General features: G+C 42.3%; 1 protein-coding gene across 2 annotated transcripts; it reads left to right on the forward strand.

Annotated features, from left to right (window-relative positions):
* Positions 1-1,647: 1,647 nt before the first annotated feature.
* On the forward strand, positions 1,648-14,331 carry CREG1 (cellular repressor of E1A stimulated genes 1). Of its 2 annotated transcripts, XM_050962144.1 has the most exons (4): positions 1,648-1,938; positions 7,164-7,283; positions 10,161-10,345; positions 11,185-14,331. In XM_050962144.1, coding segments are annotated over exons 1-4 (582 nt in total). In that variant the 5' UTR covers positions 1,648-1,662; the 3' UTR covers positions 11,186-14,331. The 2 variants fall into 2 exon arrangements, with proteins under 2 accessions (XP_050818101.1, XP_050818111.1); XM_050962154.1 differs by lacking the exon at positions 11,185-14,331 and having other exon boundaries at positions 10,161-10,346.
* Positions 14,332-16,099: the final 1,768 nt, after the last annotated feature.

Consider the following 16,099-nt stretch of genomic DNA (forward strand, 5'->3'; position numbering starts at 1 on the left):
TAGATTAATACTAGCTTTGGTATGTCTAATCAAGCTGCAATCACCCATTTGACTGTAATGTAGATATAACTAGAGTAGGAAGGTAGACTTCTCTCCAGGCTTTCAGAAAAAGTCAGGGAAAACAAGATTTGGCATTCCCGATATGTAATGCTGATTTTTAAAAAAGGCTCCAGAGGTGATCCCACAATTACAGGCCAGTAAGCCTAAATTCACTACCATGTACATTGGTTGAAACTATAGTAAAGAACAGAATTATCAGACACATAGATAAACATGATATGTTGGGGAAGAGTCAATGTCTTTTGTAAAGGGAAATCATCCCTCACCAATCTATTAGAATTCCTTGAGGGGGAGCAACAAACTTGTGGACAATAGTGTTATTGAGTATACCTGGACTTTCAGAAAGCTTTTGACAAGGTCCCTCACCAAATGCTCTTAAACAAAGTAGGCAGTCATGGAATAAGAAGAAAGGCCCTCTCACTGATCACTAACTGGTTAAAAGATAGGAAACAAAGAGGAGAAATAAATGGTCAGTTTTCATAATGGAGAGAGGTAAATAGCGAAGTCTCCCAAGGATCTGTATTGGGATGAGTGCTGTTCAACAGATTCATAAATGATCTACAAAGGAAGTAAACATTGAGGTGACAAAGTCTGCAGGTGATACAAGAATATTCAAGATTGCAGTCAGCTTTGGACTGAACTATGAGTTATCAAGGGCTCTCACTAAACTGAGTTACTGGGAACAAAATGCCATATTACATTTAATGTTTTTAAATCCCAACTACGCATACAGACTGATGGGCTCTATCATCTAAATTAGCTGTTACCACTCAGGAAGGAGAGCTTGCAGTCACTGTTCTCCGAAAACTCCGCTCAGTGCGCAGCAGCCATCAGCAAAGCGAGCAGGCTGTTAGGGACCATTAGGACAGGAACAGCCCATACAACAGAACATAGCATAATGCCGCTCCATAAAGCCATGGTATCCAGGGGGCAGCCCTGGCAATAGCCGTGCAAAGCAGTCTAGCGGGGGCAGGGTGCTTAGGACAAACCCGGGGCGCTTGCAAGGGAAACCTGGGCACCAAGCGCCCCCTGTTGCCTAGGCCCGGGTGCTGCAAGGAGAGGGAAGAACGAACCGCACCAGCTCGCGCGCGCCGCCGCCCGGGGAGCCAGTGGCCTCCTCGTCGCACAGCTGCCCCTCTTCTCCCACGTGACCAGTTTGTTTATGTTTTACCTAATCAGTCGCTAGGTTTGTGAGTGCCACTCACTCCGCCCCAATCCGCTTTAATCCCGCCTCCGCCCGCCCAGTGCGAGTTGTTATTGGAGGAGATTGGCTGACATTTGAGTGACTTCCGCCGCACAGAGCAGGTGCGAGAATCGGTTATGTTTACAACCGACGGACTTCGTGCCCATTCGCCCCGCCCCCTGGCAGAGCTCATTGGCGGATATGAGAGGGAGGCGTGCTCCCATTGGCTGAGAGCAGAATGACCACGCCCCACTGAAGTGGGTATCCCACACCGTTGGGCCTCCAACGCGCCCTCATTGGTGGAGACGGCCGGGTGGTGGGAGCCCATTGGCAGAGAGTGGTGTGGCCCCACCCCCTCAGGAGGAAACCGCTTGGCCACCAGCTGCAAGCAGGGTTAGTTACGATCTTAGATAGTCACAATGCGGCTGCTGCTCCTGCTCCTGCTCCTGCTCCGGGCGCTGCTGGCCGGCGAGGGCGCCGGGATCCCGCCGCACGAGGACGCGGCGCGCGTGGCCCGCTACGTGGTTCACCAGTGCGACTGGGGCGCGCTGGCCACGCTGTCCGCGCGCGAGCCGCTGCGGGGCCGCCCCTTCGCCAACGTCTTCTCGCTGAGCGATGGGCCGCCCGGGCCCCGCGGCAGCGGCGTCCCCTACCTCTACCTCACCGCGCTGGAGGTGTCCGTGCAGGACCTGCAGGTGAGCGCGGGGACCCGCCGGCCCGGCTGGAGGAGGTGGGTGGCACCCGGCCCGCAGGAATGGGGCTGGGCGCGGCGGGCGATCGCTGACCCCAGTCCGTGGAGGCGGGTTCGTGTCCGTGTTACTGAACCTTCCCCCTCGCGGCGGGGCCGGCTGCCCCCCTCCTTCTCCTCCTCCCCCTCGCGGCGGGGCCGGCTGCCCCCCTCCTTCTCCTCCTCCCCCTCGCGGCGGGGCCGGCTGCCCCCCTCCTTCTCCTCCTCCCCCTCGCGGCGGGGCCGGCTGCCCTTTCCGCGCGCTCCGGTGCCCCTCAGTGAGTGAGTGCAATGACCGAGCTCATCTAGGCCGGTGTGTCTCTTCTACCCCGCTCAGAGGGGATAAAGTTTGATCTAGCTGCAGAGGGGACTGGGTTTGCTATTCCAGGCTACAGGGGAGCTGCTGCTGAGTATGCCCTTCCTCCCCCATTTGTGAGTGGTGTTATGCCCCTGCTGCGATATCCTGTGTACCCATGGCACACATGCCAGTTGTGATACACATGAGAGCTTTGCTCACACTGAACGGGTCTCAAGCATGCCAAAATTGCCAATTGCCTTTGAACAGTAAAGGAAGTGTATATTGAGATCTGTCTTAATTTGGATGTTACTAGCACACATCCTTGCCCAACAAGTTCCATAATTGGTGATAATAAGCAAGTTAATAATCCATCTTATGGTATGTGGACATGGCAAGAGCCATCACTCCTGTATTGCAGTGATCCTTTGCTTAGCATCCTTGCAAAAGCTGCACATGTTAATGTGTAAAAATTTGAAATAAAAGTAGGGATATTGGCATATGAATTAGACTGTTTTTTCAAGTATCTGAGCTAACTTCCTTACCTACTTGCAGCTAATATATTTGTAGTATGTAATATTTTGTTCAGGAGTTAGAACATTCTTTCCTCTGTGACTACTATGACTTGAGTGCTGATTAAAATAGCCGTTTTGGAATACAACATCTGGAAATATCAGAAGCATAATAAAGTGAAGACAGTGAAGCCGCTTAATGTACAGAAGAGGACTGGTGACTAAAAATATTATAGCACTTGACAAGCAAAGCATCAAGCATTCTGCCCTGGTGCTTCTGTAGATCTTAACGTATCAGTGTAGAATGTTACAAGCAGCCAGGAAAGTAATCTCTAGGCAAGTCTCCTCAAACATGTCATGGTCATCTATGACAAAAATGCACCAATAGATGAAACTGCTGAAGCTCTAAGAGGGGGCACTGAATAAAGAAGCAGAGGACTTCAAAAAGGGGAGGGTAGGCACCAAATGAGCCACAAAGGACTTGAGCTGAAAAATTGGCAGGGTGTGTCTATACTTCAGGAAGACAGAAATAAAAAAACAAGGCAGTTAATCTGAGCCCAGATTGGCTTACTTGGGCTCACGGGGCTTGCACTATGAGGCTAAAAATATCAATGTGGATATTACCGCTTGGTCTGGAGCAGTGTTGGGCAGGCAGTGGGCAGCATGCGGCCCATCAGGTTAAGCTGATTGCGGGCCGCAAGATATTTTTCTGACATTGATCGTTCCCCGGCACTGCCCCCCGCAGCTCTGAGTTTCGAGACCCTCCTGGTTTAGGTGATAGCCACTAAGAATGCGACCTTATATGAGAGAGATAGTAGAGAGCACAAGGGTGGCCATGGTTCACCTTTCCTAGCCAGTGGGAGCTGTGGGAAGCGGCTGGCGGACTGATGGGTCGCAGGTTGCCCACCACAGTTCTGGAGCCTGGGCTCAGCGATCCTCTCATGGGTTTGAGATCCCAAATGGGAACATACACACTGCTATTTTTAGCCCTGTTCCATGAGTCCAAGTGAGTTGGCGTGATTCAGTGTCTTTTGCAGTGTAAATGTACCTGAAGAGCTTAAAAGATACTCAGACCAAATACTTATTAAATTCATTTATAGTTGAAGCAAAAGGCATATGAGAGCAGTCAGAGTAGCAACCATTGAAAGTCCATAATAAGCTGCTAAACTTCTTTTCTTGGTTTGGTGAAGAATGAACTAACTAGACTGATTTAGCGCACTTAAGGCAATAGCAGCAGTTGGTTGTATGTACAATGCAGTAGAGGAGTGGATGGGAGAGGCTTTCTGCACTATTTACAGAAGTAGTAGCAGTGACTAATTTTAAAAGTAATGGAAGTGTGTCATGATTCCCACTGGGAGCATGAGATCCAGAAATGACGAACCAATAGCGATGGTATCGTTTGAAGAAATTATTAAACTATGTAATACTCAGGATGATGCTACTTATTTTTACATGTCTGCACACACACAAGTCCCTGTAGAAGAGTGTAGTCTAAACAACACAGATTTGGAGAAGAATCCAATACATCCTTTCCCCTCTCTTCACTCCTGTTTTCTTCGTAAAGAGAACTAAAACTTGGGCAAAACAAGCATGAAGTTTTGTTTTAGCCCTTTTCCATATAACTAATGCCAATTTGCCTCTTGAATTATCTGTCTGTAATCCTCACCTGGTATGTTGAATGCTTTGTAGTTACCATTTTCCCCTTTTAATTTCTATTTGTAATATTTCATTTATGAAACTGTCTGTTTTAAGAAATATGGAGGTTTGCTCAAACACTGCATGTTATGACCCCTGCCTAACTGTTTTGACACTGTCATAGATTTTAACTGGTTCAGTGGGCTCTTTCCAATCAGAAAGCTCCCCCACAGACATGTGTGCTCTTATCTGTATTCTACTGTTGCAGCACAGAGGTCAACTGTTTAGTTCACCATCACATAGAGACCTGTGCCAGCAGATAACACCAAATAACTATGACTCAGCTCTTTTTGGAGTTGAGTAACTTGAACATCTGCATGGTCCTAGTCTCGTGATGGCTGTAGTTCCATAAATGCAGTGGGAACTTGTATAGTGCTTAGGTCACTTATTTTTTTTTGCTGAAATAAGCTATTCTAATAGAATTTCCCAGATGCACATTGAACTCTTAGTTGTGTTTGGGGAGAGGTGTGAAATATAATGTCAAATGATATTAAATCTAGTGTTTTGAAAGGAGACTTCAGGTTCTGAAAGCAAAGAAATGCACAAGAAAATTGGAAACTTAGGCAGCCCTACCTAAAGTTTTATGCAAATATTCTTCCTTCTCTAGGCAGAAGCTCTACAGATCTTTACAGTTACAAAACTAAATTCATTTGGGGCCTAATTTATATATGAAGCTTGTCCTCAGGAGGTAAAAGCCTTAATAATCTCTACTTTATCTGTTGGAGGACCAGAACTTACTTAAATTTTGCCCTTCTCTGAAGTCCGTTACTGCTAACCTGGTAAACTGAAACCAAGCTGAGAGGAATGAGGCATATCTTCTATTATTGGTTAAGCAGACTTGTAAACAGACATGAGTCCTCCTCAATTGGATCTGCACTGATGGACTCTTGCCCCTATGTGAAACCCCATTCATGGGCGTAAGGGGCTGCGCATGTGATTTCACTATAACATTGGGGGGAGGGTGTTATAGTCTTATAAATATTGAAAATGAAGAATGTTCACTTCATGATGGGAATGCAGTTCTTTGAAATATTCCTCTTCTTCTCCCCCCCACCCCCCCGCCTTTGGAGGCATAACATGGGTTGAATTGTTTGTTTCCTGACATACACTTAGGGTCTAACTACACTAGGGAGTCTTTGCACTGATATAGATGCACTGCTCCATTTTAAAGCGGGGCTTGCATTAGTGTAATGTATCTTGGTTTCAGATGTAACATACCTATACCAGGAATTTGCATCCACGTAGCTGATGTGGTCAGGACCCCATAACCTGTGTCTTAAATGCATACTGACTTTTACCGCATCCACATCTAGCTTTGGAAGAAAAACTGATTTTCCTGATCTGGATTCTTACTACAAAAGCTTCTATTTAAATTTCTTGATGTTTTCAACAAATTAATTTGTTGTAAAATTTAAAAAAATCTCCATGCATGTATTGACAACCACTAAGTGTGACAAGTTATAGTTAAGGCATTCTCATCATGTCAGCTTTTGGGCCTTTCTAATTTATTCTTGGACACACGCCTGTCATGCTTATTTTCAAGTGTTTTTTAAATTAGGTAGTAAGTCTTTCAGATATGTTTGTGCTACCAGAGTGGAGTTGAGTGCTTTTTATTTTAAACAGTTGAAGTTGCTTTCAAGTAGATTTTTACACTCCTGACTTAAACTGGATTTTTAAAACTAGCTTCAAACGTCGATGGAGTTGAGGATATATAGATCATACATTAAATTCAAGTGTTAATGAGGCCCATTTTTTTTTTTGAGGCCTCCAGTTGTACGTTAGACAAATTTTGCTGTTAGAACCTTCTAAACTGTGTGGTCTTCCAGACCTATTCAGAGGCCATCTATCTAGGGTTTCAAATTAAGTAGTTTTAGAAGAATACTATAACTAGAATAAGAAGGTGGAGACAAATGTTGGTAAGTTTCTTCTCACTAAGCATTTTGGGTACTACCTGGAACTTAATTTGAAAATACCTTTTGTGATAATCATTCAGGGATGGGTATTTACCAGAGGTGTTTTTACTAGATAGAATCAAGATTTTTACAACCCCAGGAAAAACTAGTTAGTTCCAGTTTAAGGCACTTAACAAAACCAAAAAACTGTTTCAAATGCACACCATAGTACATGTAGTTTTAGTTACATATTCAAATTGCGGTTACATAAGACAATAGACTTGTAGATTAATTTAGGATTGTACAAATGAAAAGTAAACTGCAGGGGTGTAATATTAACATGTAACTGTAATACTGAACATTGGAATGTCTGTATACATATTAGTTTGATATTTTTCTCAAAGAAATCATACATATCAATACTCATATGTCAGTTTTCAGTATTGCATAAACAAAAGTTGAAAACATTAGTTGATACAAAAACCACCAATAATGCAGAGTTATAGGCTTGAAGCATGATGCATGCAGAGTTGCAGACTACATACAGTCTAGCATTCTGTCGCAGAAGACCAGCTTTGATGTCGAGCCTATTCCTCAATTTTGAATGGATGTTTGAAAAGATGCATTCTGAACTTGCTGGACACTGATGCAATTATTTTAAACCAGGTTTAGGCTGGTATTCACCAGTACCTGACATTTCCTGGGATATTGACAACCCTGCAATCAGTTTATTTTAACACAGTTATGTAATGTTTAGTTTTGGGACAGCTTTGCCAATTACTTACTGCTTGTATTTCAGGTGGATGCAAATGCCTCCCTAACAGTGTCTTTGGCACAGACTCCTTATTGCAAGAAGAGAGGCTATGATCCCCAGAATCCTCTGTGTGCCCACATTATCTTCTCTGGGACTGTTGATAAGGTAAACAACTGAAAGTCTGCACTGAACAGGACAGTATTGTGTAAAAATCAATACTCCTTAGTGAACAGAGAATAGAAATTTAATAACTTCTGTATAGAAGTGTAACATTACATACTTGACAGAAAAGATTCAAACTAATTTAATGATACAGGCTAAGCTCTTTGACGATATAGCAAGCTAGCTCATAGTTTGCATTGGTAGATTAATTCACAACTTCTGAGCAATAGTCAAAGTATCATTGAGAGTCTCTAGAGAATTCTGTAGAGCTACTACAGTGAGGGAAATCTCTAATTTCTGTGGGTTTTTTTTTTAAGAACTAACAAATCTAAGCCAATCTTCTGTCAGTGCAAAATAACTTGATACTATTTTAAGTGCTCAGTCCAGTTTTAAGTGACCAGGCTTCTACCACTTTGCTTGGTTAACAGGTAGTATGAGGCATAAAATTGTAGGCGTTTAAAGATGGAAAAATTATTGCATCATCTGTTGATCTAGCCAGTGCAGTACTGTATTGTTTCCTGCCATTTACAAGTGCTTTTTTTCAGTCTAAGTTTTAGCAGCCTTCTGTGGGACACTAGACTCTCTTTGTCATTCAGCCTAAAATTTTCCCTTGAGAATCATCTCATTACTGATAATTATTCCCTCTTAGCAATACCCTAAATAATTCCTTACTTGGTGTTTATGCCCTTCAGATATGTGTACATTGTATTTTCCCTATCCCTTAATTCACTGTTCCCACATTTAGCTCTCAATCGTACTTTGTAAATCCATTCTTCAGTCCTGCATCATTTTTATTACTCATTTGAGCTCCCTCCAGTTTAATATCTTTTTGATAATTAGGTTTCCAAAAGATACAACTGCACCAGGAACATTGCATCAGCCATGTAGGAAGGGTCTACTACAGTAGTGAGCAACCTGCGGCCTGTCAGAGTAATCCAGTAGTGGGAGCTGCGGGAAGCGGCGTTCACCATATTCTTGCGGCCCGTGCTGCTTCCCACAGCTCCTGTTGGCCCGGAACGGTGAACCACGGCCTCTGGGTGCTGTGGGCAGCCATGTCTGTGGATGGTCAATGTAAACAAACTGTCTTGCAGCCCACCAGTGGATTGCCTTGACGGGTGGCCTGTGTGGCACAGGTTGTCCACCACTGGTCTACTACATCCCTGCTGTATGATATGGTACTGCTGCATGTGCAACCGAAAACCACACTGGTCACTTTTGCTGTTTAGACTGCTTACTGCCACTATTACCCTTAAATATCTATATATCAGTGTTAGGCTGGGTAGCAAAATATCTCATAAACTTTGCTATCTGCAGTTCCATCCTTGTTTTTCCTAGTTCAGTTTCTTTCCAGCTTAGGTACTTACACTCTTCAAACACTTAGTTTTACTTTCCCGTTTTTCTTGTTTATCTGGTCAAGCTATGAACTCTTTAGCCTTTGAGGATACAAGAATAAGGGAGATGGGCCCCCAAAAATATGCATGATAAACATGTATTTAATACACGGTAAATTACTGAACCACTGCAGAACTATTTACAAAAGACACTACCATCAGGCTGCAGTTTGCATAAATGAATAGCTACTGTTGCTGGTTGCTCTCTCTTCAAACAGGGATTTGACATCTTTTGCCAGAGTCCCTGAGCTTTAAAGGAAATATTATAACTTTCTGATTTTTGCTGAAACTTACTTGTTTATCCAAATAATGAAGCTACCATCCCTGCTCTCTACCCTGTATTTCCTAAAAGTTGTTTCTGTATCAATATTAAGTTATCCACTTGAGAAGTAGAATTAAACAGGGACTGCATCATTAAGACAGTCACCTTTTTCAGCTCTTGTAGAATGTGCTCTGTAGAGGTGTCATTTCTAAAGCACACTAATGTGTTGTACGTTAATTGCTCCATGTAAACATTGCTGGTGCGCTTTAATGTAGTGCACACGAACAGGGTCTACCTGGACCAATGAATGTGCAATATGTTAGTGTGCTTTAGAAACCGCACCTCTGTAAAGTGCAATATCCCAACATATAGACAAGCCTTCGGCTACCATCACCTAGTCTCATTACAGTGTCTCAAAGATTTACCTCTGATTTTCCCAAACAGTTTCAGTCTGGGACCAATCTTTATACCCAAGCAAAATTATTATCTCTTCTTAAAGATATTAACTTACTATTCTTTGTCTGAAACTAGCTTTTCTCTTATGGGGGAAAGAACTTCAACTACAGATTAAGTAGTACTTTATTGTGGCCAGAAGAGCAATGGGAATATCAAATATTCTTAATTTCCAAAGAGATCAAACTAGTAAGTAAACAAGTATCAATGATATCCAGTAAACATACTCAAGAATGCTGCTCTTCTTCAGGTGAAAGAAACAGAGTATCCTACAATGAAATGTGCAAAGCTTCTATATGCACTCTATTATTTTTTACTCACTATTACCAAATGATTGGTCTCTTCAACAGATACAGTCTTTGGCATTAGTTGATATTTTAAAGAAGTAATATTGAGTAAATGCAAACTTTCATGGGATTTATCTTTCTCCTCACTTTAAATTGTCATACATCACTCAGGATGCAGTGCTTTTCTATGGATATTATTTCTCTCATTGGATAATATTTAATTATAAGAGTTACTGCTTGTTAATTTCCAGAGGTGATACTTAGAATGGTGGATATACCCATGCTACAGTGGAATTCCTGTTGGTACATGTATCTAGCTTTCTGGAGCAAATCTTAATCTGGTGAACCTTCCCTGTCTCTGGGTGGATGTGGAGGTACAATAATTTGGGAGGGATACTTATTTTTTATCGTGTTAGTAGAATATTCTTATTGGTGATTGATTTAAAATGCTTACATCATTTGTAATATGTTGCCGGTTACTTGTTAGGTGAATGATACAGAAGCTGTCTTTGCAAAGCTAGCATTATTCAGTCGACACCCTGAGATGGCAAGCTGGCCTCGAGATCATAACTGGTTCTTTGCCAAATTCAACATCACCAATATCTGGGTCCTGGACTACTTTGGTGGACTTAAAACTGTGACTCCACAAGAATATTACAATGTCACACCTTAGTAAGTCCCTAAGTTTGTCATATACTTGTCTGTCTCATACTTGGAAACTGCAAACTTAGTCTTTAAACAACCCCATCAGAGATATGAGCTGTGTTGGTGTGGGTTTTTGGTTTTTTTTTTTTTTTTTTTTTTTTTTTTACTTGTTGATATCTTTCCCCCCAAGTGATTTATAAGGTAGATGTTGGTCCGTAGTGTAAAGAAATTGCCATAATATCATGAATATTCCTGTTGATCAATCCCTGAGAGACGAAGCTTTCCCTTTAATAGTTTCCTTCCTTTCACCCTTCAGTATGCACTTCTTGTTATGTGAGCAGGAATTCTACCCACTTGTAATCTTAGCCAGTGGTGTATCTACTAAAAGTTGTGAAATACAAAAGTTTGGGACACTTTCCTTTTTAAGAAGGATCATTATGGACAGTTGTAATTGTACCTCTAACTTAAACATGATTTCCAGGGGGAAGGCTCCTTTGGAAGGAGCACTGAGAGACAGTGCTGTCTCTTTATTAAGTGCAGGATGGAAAGATATCTTGTTTGGTGTAAGGGTTAAGAATTGTGAGAACACTCAAATGCACTTATGCTAGGGTGTGATTCTTATTGTTTTATAGATCATTATACCGGTTGCTGGATTATTCTGAGGCAGAATCCTCAAGAGTCATACACAACGCCTAAACTCTCTTATCAGAATACTGGGGTGTCTACAAATCCTGCTACGTACCCTTTGTTCTATGGGACAGAAGGCTGCAGAATGAAGTTTTCTTGATATAACTATTTTTTTTTTTACCTGAAAACATACTTATACATTCAACTTAATAACTTTTCTTATTTTTACCCTCTTGTAGGTAGAGGAAAATCCTGGATATTATCGACATACAAACTAACTTCCTGGCCTTTCGCCATGCTTTGTTTCAAGGGAGAGTATCTTCTCATTCGCTTCTAGAGCTGAGTTAATATGGAAAAAAAAAATCACAAATGCGCTCAATTTTTAATGAGCTTGCGTTGTGTATACTCCCACATGTTTGTATTCACATCTCACAAACATTTGTGTAATTGAGCTTTACTGGCAAGAATGATCACACAAGTGAATTTGCAAATCTCACGTGAGTATTCCTGTTGAGGAAAATGTGTTAATCAGGGCATAGCCATGGGTGGGCCACACCCAGGCCTACCCAAATCTGAGCCAGTGTGAATCCCCTCCCTCCCCTGTTATAGGGAATGGAGAAGGAAATGGAAAGCCTGTTCTTCCCTCCTGTCTCTAGCTTTTCTGGATTGGCTAGTAACAGCTTCCCTCAACGGGGGGAGGCGTGGGGGGGCTACAAGTAGGGGGAACACAGCTGCTCTGCAGGATCATGTAAAGACACTTTATAGACCCCAGGGATTGGGGAGGGTGGAGTGCTGTGCACCCAGTGGTGGCAGGGATCAGAGCCAGGTGGCGTCAGCTACAGAACAGAGAAACAGGCTGCTGCTTCTGCAGTGTGGAGCCCAGCCAAGCTCTCTCATCATTGCCCATTTACCATAAATTGGTACCCAGTCAAATTTCTATTTCTAACTGTGCTACTGATGTTAATATGTCTGAGCACGAACAGTTTTAAAATATCAATCTGTATGGTTTTAAACAACTGTCTAATAAATAAGGCTAAGGTTTGGTCATCGGTATTTATAGCAAAAGTCACGGACAAGTCAGGGCCCTGAATTTTTGTTTATTGCCTGTGACCTGTCCCTGACTTTTACTAAAAATACCCCTGAGTAATTCTTAGCTGCTCCTAGGGTGCTGCTGCTCTCGGAGGACTCAGGGGCCAAAGGCTGGCCTCTGCTCTGGCAGTGGGAGCTGACTGCCTCTGGTCACCTGTTGCTCTGAGTCCCCCGGGGACTACTCTCCAATGGCCTCTGGGGCCATCCCCGGGGCCGCTACTCGGATGGCTCTACGGCCAGCCGCACTGGCCGCTGCAGCTGTGGAGGTCATGGAATCATGACCCCCGTGACATTCACAGCCTTACTAATAACTCAGGTTATGATTTGTTGTGGGTTGTTTGCATGCAGAAAAGGGTTAAGTTTATCTAAAACTACTTGAGTATTAGCTCAGCTCTACACATTTCTGTGTCTTGATTAAATCATTTTTGTTTGTGGGCTCTCTAGAAAGAGAGAACTTCTTAAAATATCAGTTATGTTCTGGTCATAGCCTTTGGGGCAGAGTAAACTGTAACCAGCTACGTTCTGCAATGTGGCCCGGGGCTGACGACGTCTAGAATATGGAATGGACTATTTGCATCAAGATGGTGAGTGAATTGCTGGGAACCAGAAGGCTCCAGGAACCTCGATTGCACATTATTGATGAGTACAGCTGCAGTCTGAAACACTTCCTGTTTAGGTACTTATATAGCTCTCATCATTGTAATATAGTGATACTCAGACCTCAGTGGTTCAGGAGCCAAATTAGCAATCAACATTACCCAAAAGAGCCATCGTAGTGTGAATTTCTTGTTTCATTTACCATTTGTTATAATTATTCTCATTCTCACAGCAAAATGATTGACCAGATAGTCTACAATTGGTTAATAACATAGTAAAAGCATCCTGATTGGTTATAACTTAGATTTTAAATCATAGTGTTTTAATATTGTGCTGCAAAGAGCCACAGGAGATGCATTAAAGAACCACTCCTGGCTCCCAAGCCTCAGTCTGAGTATCACTGCTGTAGTGTGTCTCTTACGAAAACTAAATGTATCTTTCAGGCTCCTGACAAGTTGCTGACATAGCCTTAAGGTTGGGCAAAGCTTGTGTGCCCTTAATTCTTTAGAAATAAGATGCTATGAATAGTGAAAATGTCTGATACTTGCATGTCAGTTACTAATTCTTCTGCTACTGAAAACTTCACCATATGAATGTTAAATCCAGTCTTCATTCTGGAATTCCTCCGCTCACTCACTCATCGCTTACATAGCATTTGGCTTGTGAATTCAGTGTAGGCGCTGTGAAAAGGGGGTCCATTATTTACTAGTAGCGTCTAACTTCTGAATCCATGAAGAAAAGTCTTTTGCTTTATAAATCTAATCAGTTGATAGGCGACCAACTTTATATTCTCCCAACAATAGAACTAGTTTGCGGGGCAGGTTTTTTTAAAGCATATAAGGAACTTTTCAGTGAGGGGGGGGGAGGTTTATGAAATGTAATATAGCTGTTTCATCCTTTGAAGTGGTCTTAGTTCACATTAGTCAATGAAAACGCTTATGAAAAACTTAGCTCCTTGCTCTTTAAGTGTCCCTCTGTCAAGCGGGATTGAGTTACAGAATTAAACCTCTATTTGTGTCCTATCTGATCTCCCAAGTGCTAAATTCACAAGAAGTGTCAGAAAGGACCACCTCAGCAGATTAATTTGAATTGAACTCCTAATGAGGAAGTATTCTCTGGTGGTTAGAGCAGGGGACTTGAGAATCAGGATGTCTTAGTGAGTCAGTAGCAGGCATGGAAATAGAACAGTGTGCATGGTTAAATTGCGTAACCTCTCTTCTTCGCTATAGTGTGGCTGTATTACTATTTACCATATAAAGTGTTGGAAGATTTGTAAATCACTTTGATTATCTTTAATAGATTATCAGTCTACTGAAGGTATACTACTCCCTTCCCTTCTTCGTAAAGGGAAAATCTAGCCAAGTTACTAAACTTTGAAACACTTTTGGTAAACTAATTGGGAAGATAATTGGGAACTGAAGAAGCTTGCATTTTGGAAATGACTTGTGTTGGATAGATAATGCTGACTCTAGATGCAGAATAAGCAAATAATTTTATATTAATATATATTTTTAAAAATTGGAGAGCTCTCAAGTGACTCTAAATTGTCAGAAGGACTTGTTGCATCCATTCTAATGGAAGTCCTTGGATTCTCTTCTTGTGCTTCTGGAGAGTGACTTATGAGACAATGTATTTTATTCTGTATGAACAACATCTGGTGCTTGGCATTTGTAACAATTAAAATCTATTTTTATGGTAAATGGTGTTTGGTTTAGTTATTTCACAGGATTTACTAATTTTTTTTCCACTCCCCCCCCCCCCCCTCCCGTTCTTGCCATGTAGCTGTTGCTCATGGATGTATCTTATTTGCCAGAAGAAATGGAGGAGCTGCTCTGTCAAAGCCTGACTTGTCCTAATCTATCTGACTTTGTCTCCAGCTTCCTTATTCCTTTCCTACATTAATGCTGTCACTTTGTGGTGGTCTAGAGAGCGATCTGATCTAGGGGTGAGGAGAAGATTTCATTCACATAAACCAAGACCTCGAGGAGATGTACTATACTGGGAAAGGGAGGGACTCTTTGGGTCAACTCTAGATCTAATAGGCAACAAGTCTGATTTTGACCATTCCTCTTTCCATATTTTACCACATCTAAAACTATTCCACTGATGGTCCTTGTTGCTGACATTTTCTTGTTTTCATGACTTTGTTTTTCACTTAAACCTGTTGCTCTGTATTTTACTAGTAGTGATCAAAGGTGTCTTCATCTTCCTCCTCTTGTATATTAACCCTCTCCATGTTTTCAGTAGTTCTGATCCCTTAAATGTTTTTTTAAGACTACATTTTTCCACGAAAGGGATCTTTTTTACTGTCATTTTAGTTGATCACTGAAATGGGTCACTGTCTTGCTCTTTAAACCTTAAATGTGACTATACTCCTGAGTGTTCTCTATTAAGGTCTGTAAGCAGTTTTACTCTCTCCTTTGCCCTGCCTAGCATGACAGTGTCCTTATATTAGTCTTTTCTCCTTGCACAGATTCCTTTGCTGTTCTGTGGATTGGGGTGGAACCATTTGTTACTACCTTCCAGTAATATTACACAATTGTTTAGGATAAATTGGTTAATATTTTTTTCCAGTAGAGTCAATGGAGCAATTTTAGATAAATAATGGGATTTTGGCCTACACTAGAACTTGGGGCAGGATACTAGGATGAATGCTTCTTTTAGAAAGCATGATACGACAACCAGAAGGATCTGGCCACATATACATTTTTCCTATCAAAGGTGCCCCGTGTAGGCCTCTGAGCTTCCAGGGGCCTGGATCTTCAGGACTAGTTACAGAATTTAAGACCAGATAGGAACACCAGATCATCGTGTGACTTGTATCTCACGAGCCACCAACCGTACCTGCACACTAAACCAAATGACCAAAATTAGATCAAAGTATTATAGGTAACAGGACACTAAATTATTATGTGCTACAGGCAAAGAGTAGGTAGGACCAAGGCTCCTGCAGTGGCAGGGAATCCTACAAAATAATCCATACCCATGTGCTGTAGAGGAAAGAGGAAAAAAAAACCCCAAGGTTGCTGCCAGTCTAATCTTGGTGGAAATTCCTTCCTGACCTCACCTATATGGTGGTCAGTTAGACCCTAAACATGTCAGCAAGAAGGAACAAGCCAGGGAAGCACCTGAGAGAGAGAGAGAATGCTTGGTGCCACCTTAGAAACTCTGGCTTACTACATCCAGTGTCCCATCCCCAGTCTCTGATGCTCCAGAAGAAGGAGATCAACCCTCCTCTCCAAGTACATTGGGAGCAGGGCACGTGGGGAAGTGGAATAATGGAAAAAGCCTTCTTGACCCCTGCAGGTGACTGGCTGAAGCCTTTTAGGAACATAAGATAGAAACCAGATGGGAACCCCCACAGCTGAATTTAAGAGATCCTAGCTTAAGGTGCTAGTGTGGCTATAGGTCTCGCAGAATATTTGGGCTGAAAGTTTTCACCAGGTCACTGTTAAGATAGGACAGTTG

Source organism: Gopherus flavomarginatus, chromosome 1 (genome assembly GCF_025201925.1).
Source record: "Gopherus flavomarginatus isolate rGopFla2 chromosome 1, rGopFla2.mat.asm, whole genome shotgun sequence".
Lineage (NCBI taxonomy): Eukaryota > Metazoa > Chordata > Testudines > Testudinidae > Gopherus > Gopherus flavomarginatus.

Coding starts and splice junctions, on each gene's coding strand:
- CREG1 (XM_050962144.1), top strand. CDS start 1,663: ATGCGGCTGCTGCTCCTGCTCCTGCTCCTGCTCCGGGCGCTGCTGGCC. Junction 1,939..7,163: donor TGTCCGTGCAGGACCTGCAG/GTGAGCGCGGGG, acceptor CTTGTATTTCAG/GTGGATGCAAATGCCTCCCT. Junction 7,284..10,160: donor TCTCTGGGACTGTTGATAAG/GTAAACAACTGA, acceptor GTTACTTGTTAG/GTGAATGATACAGAAGCTGT.